General features: G+C 51.0%; 1 protein-coding gene across 1 annotated transcript in view; it reads left to right on the top strand.

Moving 5' to 3' along the window:
* The window catches only part of LOC147095803 (uncharacterized), a 112,671-nt gene that overhangs the window by 61,100 nt on the left and 38,188 nt on the right, over positions 1–13,383 (top strand). Inside the window, exon 2 of the mRNA XM_085974810.1 lies at positions 12,704–13,084. Coding sequence (XP_085830936.1) covers positions 12,731–13,084 — 354 coding nt within the window. The 5' untranslated portion in view covers positions 12,704–12,730. The remainder of the gene's footprint in view (positions 1–12,703; positions 13,085–13,383) is intronic.

The following is a 13,383-nucleotide window of genomic DNA, read 5'->3' as shown; positions in this document are numbered from 1 at the left end:
CCCAGAACTCCGGCAGCTTCACAGAAACTGCGTTTGTGTCAGCCATGGTTACGCTTAGGAGTCGTCCTGAGCGTCGGGGTCACCAATGTAGGAGTCTACGAACTCCTAACAAAATATACTGTACTCGGAGAGGTTCAACAGAAAAGGTTTAATTGTTGAGGCTACATGTTGAACACAAAATGGCGTCAGAGACGACACCAAGTCTGACTGCTTTTCATCAGTCCACAGCTTTGACTGCTCCTCCCCGGCTCTGGGCTTAACTATGTTGCAGATCGAGTTTCTTAAAGGTGTGATCCTTCTGAAAGGCATGACGCCTGATTTATAGTCTACGGACCGAAAAGCGGATTGTGTCCTTTCTGTGATCGGTACGCCACAACACTGTCTCTAACACGTGCTGTCCCTGTCCTGGGAGTATTTGATGGGACAGTGTAGAGAGAATTATATTCTGTATCTAAATCATGTTGTACCTGTCCTGGGAGTGTTTGATGGGACAGTGTAGAGGGAGCTTTAATCTGTATCTAATCCGCGCTGAAACTGCCCTGGGGGTGTTTGATGCGACAGTGTAGAGGGAGCTTTACTCTGTATCTAACCCGTGCTGTACCTGCCCTGGGAGTGCTTGATGGGATGGTGTAGAGGGAGCGTTACTCTGTCTCTAACCCGTGCTGTACATGCCCTCGGAGTGTTTGATGGGACAGTGTAGAGGGAGCTTTACTTTGTATATAACCCGTGCTGTACCTGCCCTGGGAGTGTTCGATGGGACAGTGTAGATGGAGATTTACTCTGTATCTAACCTGTGCTGTACCTGTCCTGGGAGTTTTTGATGGGACAGTGTAGATGGAGATTTACTCTGTATCTAACCCGTGCTGTACCTGCCCTGGGAGTGTTTGATGGGACAGTGTAGAGGGAGATTTACTCTGTATCTAACCCGTGCTGTACCTGCCCTGGGAGTGTTTGATGGGACAGTGTAGATGGAGATTTACTCTGTACCTAACCTGTGCTGTACCTGTCCTGGGAGTGTTTGATGGGAAAGTATAGAGGGAGCTTTACTCTGTATCTAACCTGTGCTGTACCTGACCTGGGAGTGTTTGATGGGACAGTGTAGAGGGAGATTTACTCTGTATCTAACCGGTGCTGTACCTGACCTTGGAGTGTTTGATGGGACAGTGGGACTGGGATTTCCTGCTTTGGGTGTGACTCTGTGTGAGTGTTTGACAGGCTGGAGATGCACTGAAATCTGACCCTGACCAATATTCTGGTTCAAACGCATCAGTGACTTTTTTAAGCGAGATGCATTAACACGATATTTGTCATTCTATGGCACTTACATCCTTCCCCTCGGTTACTGAGAGCCCTGCAGAGCAGACAGCCCACAAAATTCATTTGCATTGATCGGAGAGAGCCCTTCACTAAACCAGTGTCCTTCATCTACAAAAGCTGCAGCAACACAAATAGGAATCATTCCACACCCACATGCTCAAGCAAGTCTCACTACTTTCCATTTCTTTGCAGCAACACTGATGTAGATAGCACGCAAACATTGTGACACAATGCACCTCAACATTGCACAAGTGGAACTTTAGCACAACAGGGTACTTCCTGCAGCCAGTTGGGACATGAATGCATGTGGATGCTATTGCCTGTTGAAGGCCCTTTGAGTACTGAAGGAGTGTTTCTGTACCCAGTCACTGTGCCCTCTGAGTACTGAAGGACTGCTTCTGTACCCACTCACTGTGCCCTCTGAGTACTGAAGGACTACTTCTGTACCCGGTCACTGTGCCCTCTGAGTAATGAAGGAGTATTTCTGTACCCAGTCACTGTGCCCTCTGAGTACTGAAGGAGTGTTTCTGTCCCCAGTCACTGTGCCCTCTGAGTACTGAAGGAGTGTTTCTGTACCCGGTCACTGTGCCCTCTGAGTACTGAAGGACTGCTTCTGTACCCACTCACCGTGCCCTCTGAGTATTGAAGGAGTGTTTCTGTCCCCAGTCACTGTGCCCTCTGAGAACTGAAGGAGTGTTTCTGTCCCCAGTCACTGTGCCCTCTGAGAACTGAAGGAGTGTTTCTGTACCCAGTCACTGTGCCCTCTGAGTACTGAAGGAGTGTTTCTGTACCCAGTCACTGTGCCCTCTGAGTACTGAAGGAGTGTTTCTGTACCCAGTCACTGTGCCCTCTGAGTACTGAAGGAGTGTTTCTGTACCCAGTCACTGTGCCCTCTGAGTACTGAAGGAGTGTTTCTGTACCCACTCACTGTGCCCTCTGAGTACTGAAGGAGTGTTTCTGTACCCAGTCACTGTGCCCTCTGAGTACTGAAGGAGTGTTTCTGTACCCAGTCACTGTGCCCTCTGAGTACTGAAGGAGTGTTTCTGTACCCGATCACTGTGCCCTCTGAGTACTGAAGGAGTCTTTCTGTACCCGGTCACTGTGCCCTCTGAGTACTGGAGGAGTGCTTCTGTACCCAGTCACTGTGCCCTCTGAGTACTGAAGGAGTGTTTCTGTACCCACTCACTGTGCCCTCTGAGTACTGAAGGAGTGTTTCTGTACCCACTCACTGCGCCCTCTGAGTACTGAAGGAGTGTTTCTGTACCCGGTCACTGTGCCCTCTGAGTACTGAAGGAGTGTTTCTGTACCCAGTCACTGTGCCCTCTGAGTACTGAAGGACTGTTTCTGAACCCGGTCACTGTGCCCTCTGAGTACTGAAGGAATGTTTCTGTACCCAGTCACTGTGCCCTCTGAGTACTGAAGGAATGTTTCTGTACCCAGTCACTGTGCCCTCTGAGTACTGAAGGACTGTTTCTGAACCCGGTCACTGTGCCCTCTGAGTACTGAAGGAGTGTTTCTGTACCCAGTCACTGTGCCCTCTGAGTACTGAAGGAATGTTTCTGTACCCGGTCACTGTGCCCTCTGAGTACTGAAGGAGTGTTTCTGTACCGACTCACTGTGCCCTCTGAGCACTGAAGGAGTGTTTCTGTACCCAGTCACTGTGCCCTCTGAGTACTGAAGGAATTTTTCTGTACCCGGTCACTGTGCCCTCTGAGTACTGAAGGAGTGTTTCTGTACACAGTCACTGAGCCCTCTGAGTACTGAAGGAGTATTTCTGTACCCAGTCACTGTGCCCTCTGAGTACTGAAGGAGTGTTTCTGTACCCAGTCACTGTGCCCTCTGAGTACTGAAGGAGTGTTTCTGTAACCGGTCACTGTGCCCTCTGAGTACTGAAGGAGTGTTTCTGTACCCAGTCACTGTGCCCTCTGAGTACTGAAGGAGTATTTCTGTGCCCAGTCACTGTGCCCTCTGAGTACTGAAGGAGTGTTTCTGTGCCCAGTCACTGTGCCCTCTGAGTACTGAAGGAGTGTTTCTGTACTCGGTCACTGTGCCCTCTGAGTACTGAAGGAGTGTTTCTGTGCCCAGTCACTGTGCCCTGTGAGTACTGAAGGAGTGTTTCTGTACCCACTCACTGTGCCCTCTGAGCACTGAAGGAGTGTTTCTGTACCCAGTCACTGTGCCCTCTGAGTACTGAAGGAATTTTTCTGTACCCGGTCACTGTGCCCTCTGAGTACTGAAGGAGTGTTTCTGTACCTAGTCACTGTGCCCTCTGAGTACTGAAGGAGTATTTCTGTACCCAGCCACTGTGCCCTCTGAGTACTGAAGGAGTGTTTCTGTACCCAGTCACTGTGCCCTCTGAGTACTGGAGGAGTGTTTCTGTACCCAGTCACTGTGCCCTCTGAGTACTGAAGGAGTGTTTCTGTACCCACTCACTGTGCCCTCTGAGCACTGAAGGAGTGTTTCTGGACCCACTCACTGCGCCCTCTCAGTATTGAAGGAGTGTTTCTGTACCCGGTCACTGTGCCCTCTGAGTACTGAAGGAGTGTTTCTGTACCCAGTCACTGTGCCCTCTGAGTACTGAAGGAGTGTTTCTGTACCCAGTCACTGTGCCCTCTGAGTACTGAAGGAGTCTTTCTGTTCCCACTCACTGTGCCCTCTGAGTACTGAAGGAGTGTTTCTGTACCCGGTCACTGTGCCCTCTGAGTACTGAAGGAGTGTTTCTGTACCCACTCACTGTGCCCTCTGAGTACTGAAGGAGTGTTTCTGTACCCAGTCACTGTGCCCTCTGAGTACTGAAGGAGTATTTCTGTGCCCAGTCACTGTGCCCTCTGAGTACTGAAGGAGTGTTTCTGTACCCAGTCACTGTGCCCCCTGAGTACTGAAGCAGTGTTTCTGTACCCGGTCACTGTGCCCTCTGATTACTGAAGGAGTGTTTCTGTACCCAGTCGCTGTGCCCTCTGAGTACTGAAGGAGTGTTTCTGTACACAGTCACTGTGCCCTCTGAGTACTGAAGGAGTGTTTCTGTACCCGGTCACTGTGCCCTCTGAGTACTGAAGGAGTGTTTCTGTACCCAGTCACTGTGCCCTCTGAGTACTGAAGGAGTGTTTCTGTACCCGGTCACTGTGCCCTCTGAGTACTGAAGGATTGTTTCTGTACCCGGTCACTGTGCCCTCTGAATACTGAAGGAGTGTTTCTGTACCCGGTCACTGTGCCCTCTGAGTACTGAAGGAGTGTTTCTGTACCCACTCACTGTGCCCTCTGAGTACTGAAGGAGTGTTTCTGTACACAGTCACTGTGCCCTCTGAGTACTGAAGGAGTATTTCTGTACCCAGTCACTGTGCCCTCTGAGTACTGAAGGAGTATTTCTGTACCCAGTCACTGTGCCCTCTGAGTACTGAAGGAGTGTTTCTGTACCCAGTCACTGTGCCCTCTGAGTACTGAAGGAGTGTTTCTGTACCCAGCCACTGTGCCCTCTGAGTACTGAAGGAGTGTTTCCGTAACCGGTCACTGTGCCCTCTGAGTACTGAAGGAGTGTTTCTGTACCCAGTCACTGTGCCCTCTGAGTACTGAAGGAGTATTTCTGTGCCCAGTCACTGTGCCCTCTGAGTACTGAAGGAGTGTTTCTGTGCCCAGTCACTGTGCCCTCTGAGTACTGAAGGAATGTTTCTGTACCCACTCACTGTGCCCTCTGAGTATTGAAGGAGTGTTTCTGTACTCGGTCACTGTGCCCTCTGAGTACTGAAGGAGTGTTTCTGTGCCCAGTCACTGTGCCCTGTGAGTACTGAAGGAGTGTTTCTGTACCCACTCACTGTGCCCTCTGAGCACTGAAGGAGTGTTTCTGTACCCAGTCACTGTGCCCTCTGAGTACTGAAGGAATTTTTCTGTACCTGGTCACTGTGCCCTCTGAGTACTGAAGGAGTGTTTCTGTACCTAGTCACTGTGCCCTCTGAGTACTGAAGGAGTGTTTCTGTAACCAGTCACTGTGCCCTCTCAGTACTGAAGGAGTGTTTCTGTACCCAGCCACTGTGCCCTCTGAGTACTGAAGGAGTGTTTCTGTACCCAGTCACTGTGCCCTCTGAGTACTGGAGGAGTGTTTCTGTACCCAGTCACTGTGCCCTCTGAGTACTGAAGGAGTGTTTCTGTACCCAGTCACTGTGACCTCTCAGTATTGAAGGAGTGTTTCTGTACCCGGTCACTGTGCCCTCTGAGTACTGAAGGAGTGTTTCTGTACCCAGTCACTGTGCCCTCTGAGTACTGAAGGAGTGTTTCTGTACCCAGTCACTGTGCCCTGAGTACTGAAGGAGTGTTTCTGTACCCAGTCACTGTGCCCTCTGAGTACTGAAGGAGTCTTTCTGTTCCCACTCACTGTGCCCTCTGAGTACTGAAGGAGTGTTTCTGTACCCGGTCACTGTGCCCTCTGAGTACTGAAGGAGTGTTTCTGTACCCACTCACTGTGCCCTCTGAGTACTGAAGGAGTGTTTCTGTACCCAGTCACTGTGCCCTCTGAGTACTGAAGGAGTATTTCTGTGCCCAGTCACTGTGCCCTCTGAGTACTGAAGGAGTGTTTCTGTACCCAGTCACTGTGCCCCCTGAGTACTGAAGGAGTGTTTCTGTACAGATTCACTGTGCCCTCTGAGTACTGAAGCAGTGTTTCTGTACCCGATCACTGTGCCCTCTGATTACTGAAGGAGTGTTTCTGTACCCAGTCGCTGTGCCCTCTGAGTACTGAAGGAGTGTTTCTGTACCCAGTCACTGTGCCCTCTGAGTACTGAAGGAGTGTTTCTGTACCCGGTCACTGTGCCCTCTGAGTACTGAAGGAGTGTTTCTGTACCCAGTCACTGTGCCCTCTGAGTACTGAAGGAGTGTTTCTGTACCCGGTCACTGTGCCCTCTGAGTACTGAAGGATTGTTTCTGTACCCGGTCACTGTGCCCTCTGAATACTGAAGGAGTGTTTCTGTACCCGGTCACTGTGCCCTCTGAGTACTGAAGGAGTGTTTCTGTACCCACTCACTGTGCCCTCTGAGTACTGAAGGAGTGTTTCTGTACACAGTCACTGTGCCCTCTGAGTACTGAAGGAGTATTTCTGTACCCAGTCACTGTGCCCTCTGAGTACTGAAGGAGTATTTCTGTACCCAGTCACTGTGCCCTCTGAGTACTGAAGGAGTGTTTCTGTACCCAGTCACTGTGCCCTCTGAGTACTGAAGGAGTGTTTCTGTACCCAGCCACTGTGCCCTCTGAGTACTGAAGGAGTGTTTCTGTAACCGGTCACTGTGCCCTCTGAGTACTGAAGGAGTGTTTCTGTACCCAGTCACTGTGCCCTCTGAGTACTGAAGGAGTATTTCTGTGCCCAGTCACTGTGCCCTCTGAGTACTGAAGGAGTGTTTCTGTGCCCAGTCACTGTGCCCTCTGAGTACTGAAGGAATGTTTCTGTACCCACTCACTGTGCCCTCTGAGTATTGAAGGAGTGTTTCTGTACTCGGTCACTGTGCCCTCTGAGTACTGAAGGAGTGTTTCTGTGCCCAGTCACTGTGCCCTGTGAGTACTGAAGGAGTGTTTCTGTACCCACTCACTGTGCCCTCTGAGCACTGAAGGAGTGTTTCTGTACCCAGTCACTGTGCCCTCTGAGTACTGAAGGAATTTTTCTGTACCCGGTCACTGTGCCCTCTGAGTACTGAAGGAATTTTTCTGTACCCAGTCACTGTGCCCTCTGAGTACTGAAGGAATTTTTCTGTACCTGGTCACTGTGCCCTCTGAGTACTGAAGGAGTGTTTCTGTACCTAGTCACTGTGCCCTCTGAGTACTGAAGGAGTGTTTCTGTACCCAGTCACTGTGCCCTCTCAGTACTGAAGGAGTGTTTCTGTACCCAGCCACTGTGCCCTCTGAGTACTGAAGGAGTGTTTCTGTACCCAGTCACTGTGCCCTCTGAGTACTGGAGGAGTGTTTCTGTACCCAGTCACTGTGCCCTCTGAGTACTGAAGGAGTGTTTCTGTACCCAGTCACTGTGACCTCTCAGTATTGAAGGAGTGTTTCTGTACCCGGTCACTGTGCCCTCTGAGTACTGAAGGAGTGTTTCTGTACCCAGTCACTGTGCCCTCTGAGTACTGAAGGAGTGTTTCTGTACCCAGTCACTGTGCCCTGAGTACTGAAGGAGTGTTTCTGTACCCAGTCACTGTGCCCTCTGAGTACTGAAGGAGTCTTTCTGTTCCCACTCACTGTGCCCTCTGAGTACTGAAGGAGTGTTTCTGTACCCGGTCACTGTGCCCTCTGAGTACTGAAGGAGTGTTTCTGTACCCACTCACTGTGCCCTCTGAGTACTGAAGGAGTGTTTCTGTACCCAGTCACTGTGCCCTCTGAGTACTGAAGGAGTATTTCTGTGCCCAGTCACTGTGCCCTCTGAGTACTGAAGGAGTGTTTCTGTACCCAGTCACTGTGCCCCCTGAGTACTGAAGGAGTGTTTCTGTACAGATTCACTGTGCCCTCTGAGTACTGAAGCAGTGTTTCTGTACCCGGTCACTGTGCCCTCTGATTACTGAAGGAGTGTTTCTGTACCCAGTCGCTGTGCCCTCTGAGTACTGAAGGAGTGTTTCTGTACCCAGTCACTGTGCCCTCTGAGTACTGAAGGAGTGTTTCTGTACCCGGTCACTGTGCCCTCTGAGTACTGAAGGAGTGTTTCTGTACCCAGTCACTGTGCCCTCTGAGTACTGAAGGAGTGTTTCTGTACCCGGTCACTGTGCCCTCTGAGTACTGAAGGATTGTTTCTGTACCCGGTCACTGTGCCCTCTGAATACTGAAGGAGTGTTTCTGTACCCGGTCACTGTGCCCTCTGAGTACTGAAGGAGTGTTTCTGTACCCACTCACTGTGCCCTCTGAGTACTGAAGGAGTGTTTCTGTACACAGTCACTGTGCCCTCTGAGTACTGAAGGAGTATTTCTGTACCCAGTCACTGTGCCCTCTGAGTACTGAAGGAGTATTTCTGTACCCAGTCACTGTGCCCTCTGAGTACTGAAGGAGTGTTTCTGTACCCAGTCACTGTGCCCTCTGAGTACTGAAGGAGTGTTTCTGTACCCAGCCACTGTGCCCTCTGAGTACTGAAGGAGTGTTTCTGTAACCGGTCACTGTGCCCTCTGAGTACTGAAGGAGTGTTTCTGTACCCAGTCACTGTGCCCTCTGAGTACTGAAGGAGTATTTCTGTGCCCAGTCACTGTGCCCTCTGAGTACTGAAGGAGTGTTTCTGTGCCCAGTCACTGTGCCCTCTGAGTACTGAAGGAATGTTTCTGTACCCACTCACTGTGCCCTCTGAGTATTGAAGGAGTGTTTCTGTACTCGGTCACTGTGCCCTCTGAGTACTGAAGGAGTGTTTCTGTGCCCAGTCACTGTGCCCTGTGAGTACTGAAGGAGTGTTTCTGTACCCACTCACTGTGCCCTCTGAGCACTGAAGGAGTGTTTCTGTACCCAGTCACTGTGCCCTCTGAGTACTGAAGGAATTTTTCTGTACCCGGTCACTGTGCCCTCTGAGTACTGAAGGAGTGTTTCTGTACCTAGTCACTGTGCCCTCTGAGTACTGAAGGAGTGTTTCTGTACCCAGTCACTGTGCCCTCTCAGTACTGAAGGAGTGTTTCTGTACCCAGCCACTGTGCCCTCTGAGTACTGAAGGATTGTTTCTGTACCCAGTCACTGTGCCCTCTGAGTACTGGAGGAGTGTTTCTGTACCCAGTCACTGTGCCCTCTGAGTACTGAAGGAGTGTTTCTGTACCCACTCACTGTGCCCTCTGAGTACTGAAGGAGTGTTTCTGTACCCACTCACTGCGCCCTCTGAGTACTGAAGGAGTGTTTCTGTACCCGGTCACTGTGCCCTCTGAGTACTGAAGGAGTGTTTCTGTACCCAGTCACTGTGCCCTCTGAGTACTGAAGGAGTTTTTCTGTACCCAGTCACTGTGCCCTCTGAGTACTGAAGGACTGTTTCTGTACCCAGTCACTGGGCCCTCTGAGTACTGAAGGAGTGTTTCTGTACCCAGTCACTGTGCCCTCTGAGTACTGAAGGAATGTTTCTGTACCCAGTCACTGTGCCCTCTGAGTACTGAAGGAATGTTTCTGTACCCAGTCACTGTGCCCTCTGAGTACTGAAGGAGTGTTTCTGTACCCAGTCACTGTGCCCTCTGAGTACTGAAGGAATGTTTCTGTACCCAGTCACTGTGCCCTCTGAGTACTGAAGGAATGTTTCTGTACCCAGTCACTGTGCCCTCTGAGTACTGAAGGAGTGTTTCTGTACCCACTCACTGAGCCCTCTGAGTACTGAAGGAGTGTTTCTGTACCCAGTCACTGTGCCCTCTGAGTACTGAAGTAGTGTTTCTGTACCCACTCACTGTGCCCTCTGAGTACTGAAGAAGTGTTTCTGTACCCAGTCACTGTGCCCTCTCAGTATTGAAGGAGTGTTTCTGTACCCGGTCACTGTGCCCTCTGAGTACTGAAGGAGTGTTTCTGTACCCAGTCACTGTGCCCTCTGAGTGCTGAAGGAGTGTTTCTGTACCCAGTCACTGTGCCCTGAGTACTGAAGGAGTGTTTCTGTACCCAGTCACTGTGCCCTCTGAGTACTGAAGGAGTCTTTCTGTTCCCACTCACTGTGCCCTCTGAGTACTGAAGGAGTGTTTCTGTACCCGGTCACTGTGCCCTCTGAGTACTGAAGGAGTGTTTCTGTACCCACTCACTGTGCCCTCTGAGTGCTGAAGGAGTGTTTCTGTACCCAGTCACTGTGCCCCCTGAGTACTGAAGGAGTGTTTCTGTACCCAGTCACTGTGCCCTCTGATTACTGAAGGAGTGTTTCTGTACCCAGTCACTGTGCCCTCTGAGTACTGCAGGAGTGTTTCTGTACCCGGTCACTGTGCCCTCTGAGTACTGAAGGAGTGTTTCTGTACCCAGTCACTGTGCCCTCTGAGTACTGAAGGAGTGTTTCTGTACCCGGTCACTGGGCCCTCTGAGTACTGAAGACGTGTTTCTGTACCCGGTCACTGTGCCCTCTGAGTACTGAAGGAGTGTTTCTGTACCCAGTCACTGTGCCCTCTGAGTACTGAAGGAGTGTTTCTGTACCCGGTCACTGTGCCCTCTGAGTACTGAAGGATTGTTTCTGTACCCGGTCACTGTGCCCTCTGAGTACTGAAGGAGTGTTTCTGTACCCGGTCACTGTGCCCTCTGAGTACTGAAGGAGTGTTTCTGTACCCACTCACTGTGCCCTCTGAGTACTGAAGGAGTGTTTCTGTACCCACTCACTGTGCCCTCTGAGTACTGAAGGAGTGTTTCTGTACCCAGTCACTGTGCCCTCTGAGTACTGAAGGAGTGTTTCTGTACCCACTCACTGTGCCCTCTGAGCACTGAAGGAGTGTTTCTGTACCCAGTCACTGTGCCTGATCTTTATCATCGTACCACTCATTTCCCTGAAGTCTCAGCGATGTGTAAATATGAGCTGTGACTTCCTGTGACTCTGCTGAGCCCGTCATTTAATTTCTAGTTTTCTGTAATGAATTCCATTAGCTTTCTGACTGAACTCCTCCCATACAATCGATCGTGGACGCCGGACAACATACTGTGACGAAGAAATGCATATTGCGCAGCCACCCTTTATGATAGGCGTCTGTGTGAGCAACAGTGGCCAGGCCTCAATAAGGAGCTGTGACCTTGTATTATTCGGAGGGCCAATACCGAGATGTATGGATTATGGCCCCAGTGTGCTGGAGATGCCAACCCTTCAGGATTGTCCCGGAGAGTTCAGGGGTTGAAGATTAATCTCCTGGACACTGTTGTGAGCAAACCACGGGAGAAAAATCACTGGAGCCGTCAAAAAAAATTGTTTTGTTTATTACTTATAAAACTATTTGAGCTGGGGGAGAAAAGGCTGTTTGATTGGGTGGGACGTTTGGAGTCGGGAAGCCATGTGATGAATCCTCCAGGGCTTTGTCCAATTGGAGTTGTCCACCCTACCCCTGGCTGGCAGTGTGGATCCAGTCAGGTAGGCCCGAGGTAGGCCTGTGCACCAGACTCTGGGTTAAGCAGGCCAGCAAGTTTGAAGTTTTTTTGTCCGGCTGCGCCAGATGTGCAGGCCTCACCGCGGGTAGCCCTGCAATTGATGCAAGTTTATTTGAACGTGCCCCATGATGAAGTCCACGTGTTCGCTTACCGTTAAAATAAAATATTTTTCTCATCCTTGTGTTCAAATCCCTACGTGGCCTCACCCCCCTCACTATCTCTGTAACCTCCTCCAGCGCCTTCCCCGCCCCCCCGAGATATCTGCGCTCCTCCACTTCTGACCACTTGCGCATCCTCTGATTTTAATTGCTCCACCAGTGGTGGCCGTGCCTTCAGCTGCCAAGGCCCGAAGCTCTGGAATTCCCTCCCTGAACCTCTCCGTCTCTCTGGACCTCTCTCCTTCTTTAAGACGCTCCTTAAAACCTGCCTCTTTGGCCAAGTTGTTATGTTTTTGTTGTCGAAATGGGTACTTGCTGGTTTCTCTTCCATTCCTGGCAGGGCGTCCATTCATACCAACTGGATTTATGATAAGTTGTTTTGTACTGCATTTTATTTTAATGCATCACCTACCCGCTTTTGCATTATTGCTTGTGCAATTGGTTTTTTTTCCCGCTGTTTACTGCCAACCATTTTCAACACGGACGCCTCTTGTTGATGCCACGCCGTTGGTGCTGCCCACCTCAGCTTTGGCCGCACTGCTCGGCGCCGGCATTATGTCGGGCCCTGACCCAGGGTTGTGGCGGATTCGCCAGAGGACCAAGAGTTTTGGGCAGAGGGAGCCAAGGCGGGCAGCTCAGGCATCTGGCGCCCGCTGGGATTTGGCCCGGGAAGTGGCGCGAGCGCTTGGTTACGGCGGGGGAGAGCTTGCCTGCTCGCTGTCTGCTCTATCGCAGAGTTTACCCTGGGGCTGCCGTCAGGCCCTCGTGCGATGCCGAACTCGGCCTGTTGCTGTGAATAGCCAAAATCGTGGCTGACAGTCGCAATGCGGTACTGAGGGAGCGCTGCACTGTCGGAGGTGCCATCTTTCAGATGAGACTTTAAACCGAGGCCCCGTCTGCCCTCTCGGGTGGACATAAAACATCCCACAGCAATATTTCGAAGAAGAGCAGGAGAGTTCGCCCTGGTGCCCTGGCCAATATTTATCCCTCAACCAATACCTAAAAGCAAATTATATGGTCATTTATCACATTGCTGTTTGTGGGTTCTTGCTGTGCGTAAATTGGCGGCCGGCTTTCCTACATTACAACAGCGACGACACTTCAAAAGCACTTCATTGTCTGTAAAGAGCTTTCGGACGTTCGGTGGTTATGAAAGGCGCGCTATAAATGCAAGTTCTTTCTTTTCTTTAACGGCTGTCATTGTATTGCAGTGTGAGGAGGAGGAAGCTGAGCAAGGAATGGAAGAAAGAGGATTGACGGACACAGGGGTTCAGAGTGGAACGGCCGGTGCTCAGTACAGCAACGCGGACGACGGGGATACAACCTCGTTGGACGGCGGTGGTGACCCACCTGAGGAAGACCAGACTGAAGGAGCACAAGGGCTGGGCACCAACAGGGACAACAGAAATGAGGAGAAAGAGGGGGCCGCCCTCTCGCTCTACCTGGCGATCCTCTCTGAGCCTGCTAATCACACGGAGGACATCTTGGCTACGGTGTGGGTGGGCGATGGGCTCGCAGACGAAGTTAGTCGGAGCGAAACGTCACCCGTGTCCAAAGTCTCAGAACTTGATACCAGTGTGGACAGCGGCCTGGTGAGTTGGCTTCATTAACCCCATCTTTCCTCCCCGATGTCACCCCTCCAACTCTCCTTGGTTCCACGTGTGGCCCCTGCTCTCTGGTGCCTGGTGAACTTGCCCATTGAACCACCGAAGCAACATTGGTTTTATCAAATCCAACATTTTCTCTGGGATCCAACAGTTTTTGTATTGGTTGGGAGGCTACAGGTCGAGATATGGTGGTGGGGTGGATGTTGGAGCAGAAATTCATCTGGATGTGTTTTTTTTAGGGGGTTGATCTTGGGCAGTACATCTGCTCCACCACTGGTGGCCGT

Source organism: Somniosus microcephalus, unplaced genomic scaffold (assembly GCF_052327205.1).
Source record: "Somniosus microcephalus isolate GS21.2 unplaced genomic scaffold, FLI_Smic_1.0 unresolved_chr1, whole genome shotgun sequence".
In the NCBI taxonomy this organism is placed as follows: Eukaryota; Metazoa; Chordata; class Chondrichthyes; order Squaliformes; family Somniosidae; genus Somniosus; species Somniosus microcephalus.
This window is presented reverse-complemented; position numbering and strand designations above follow the sequence as displayed.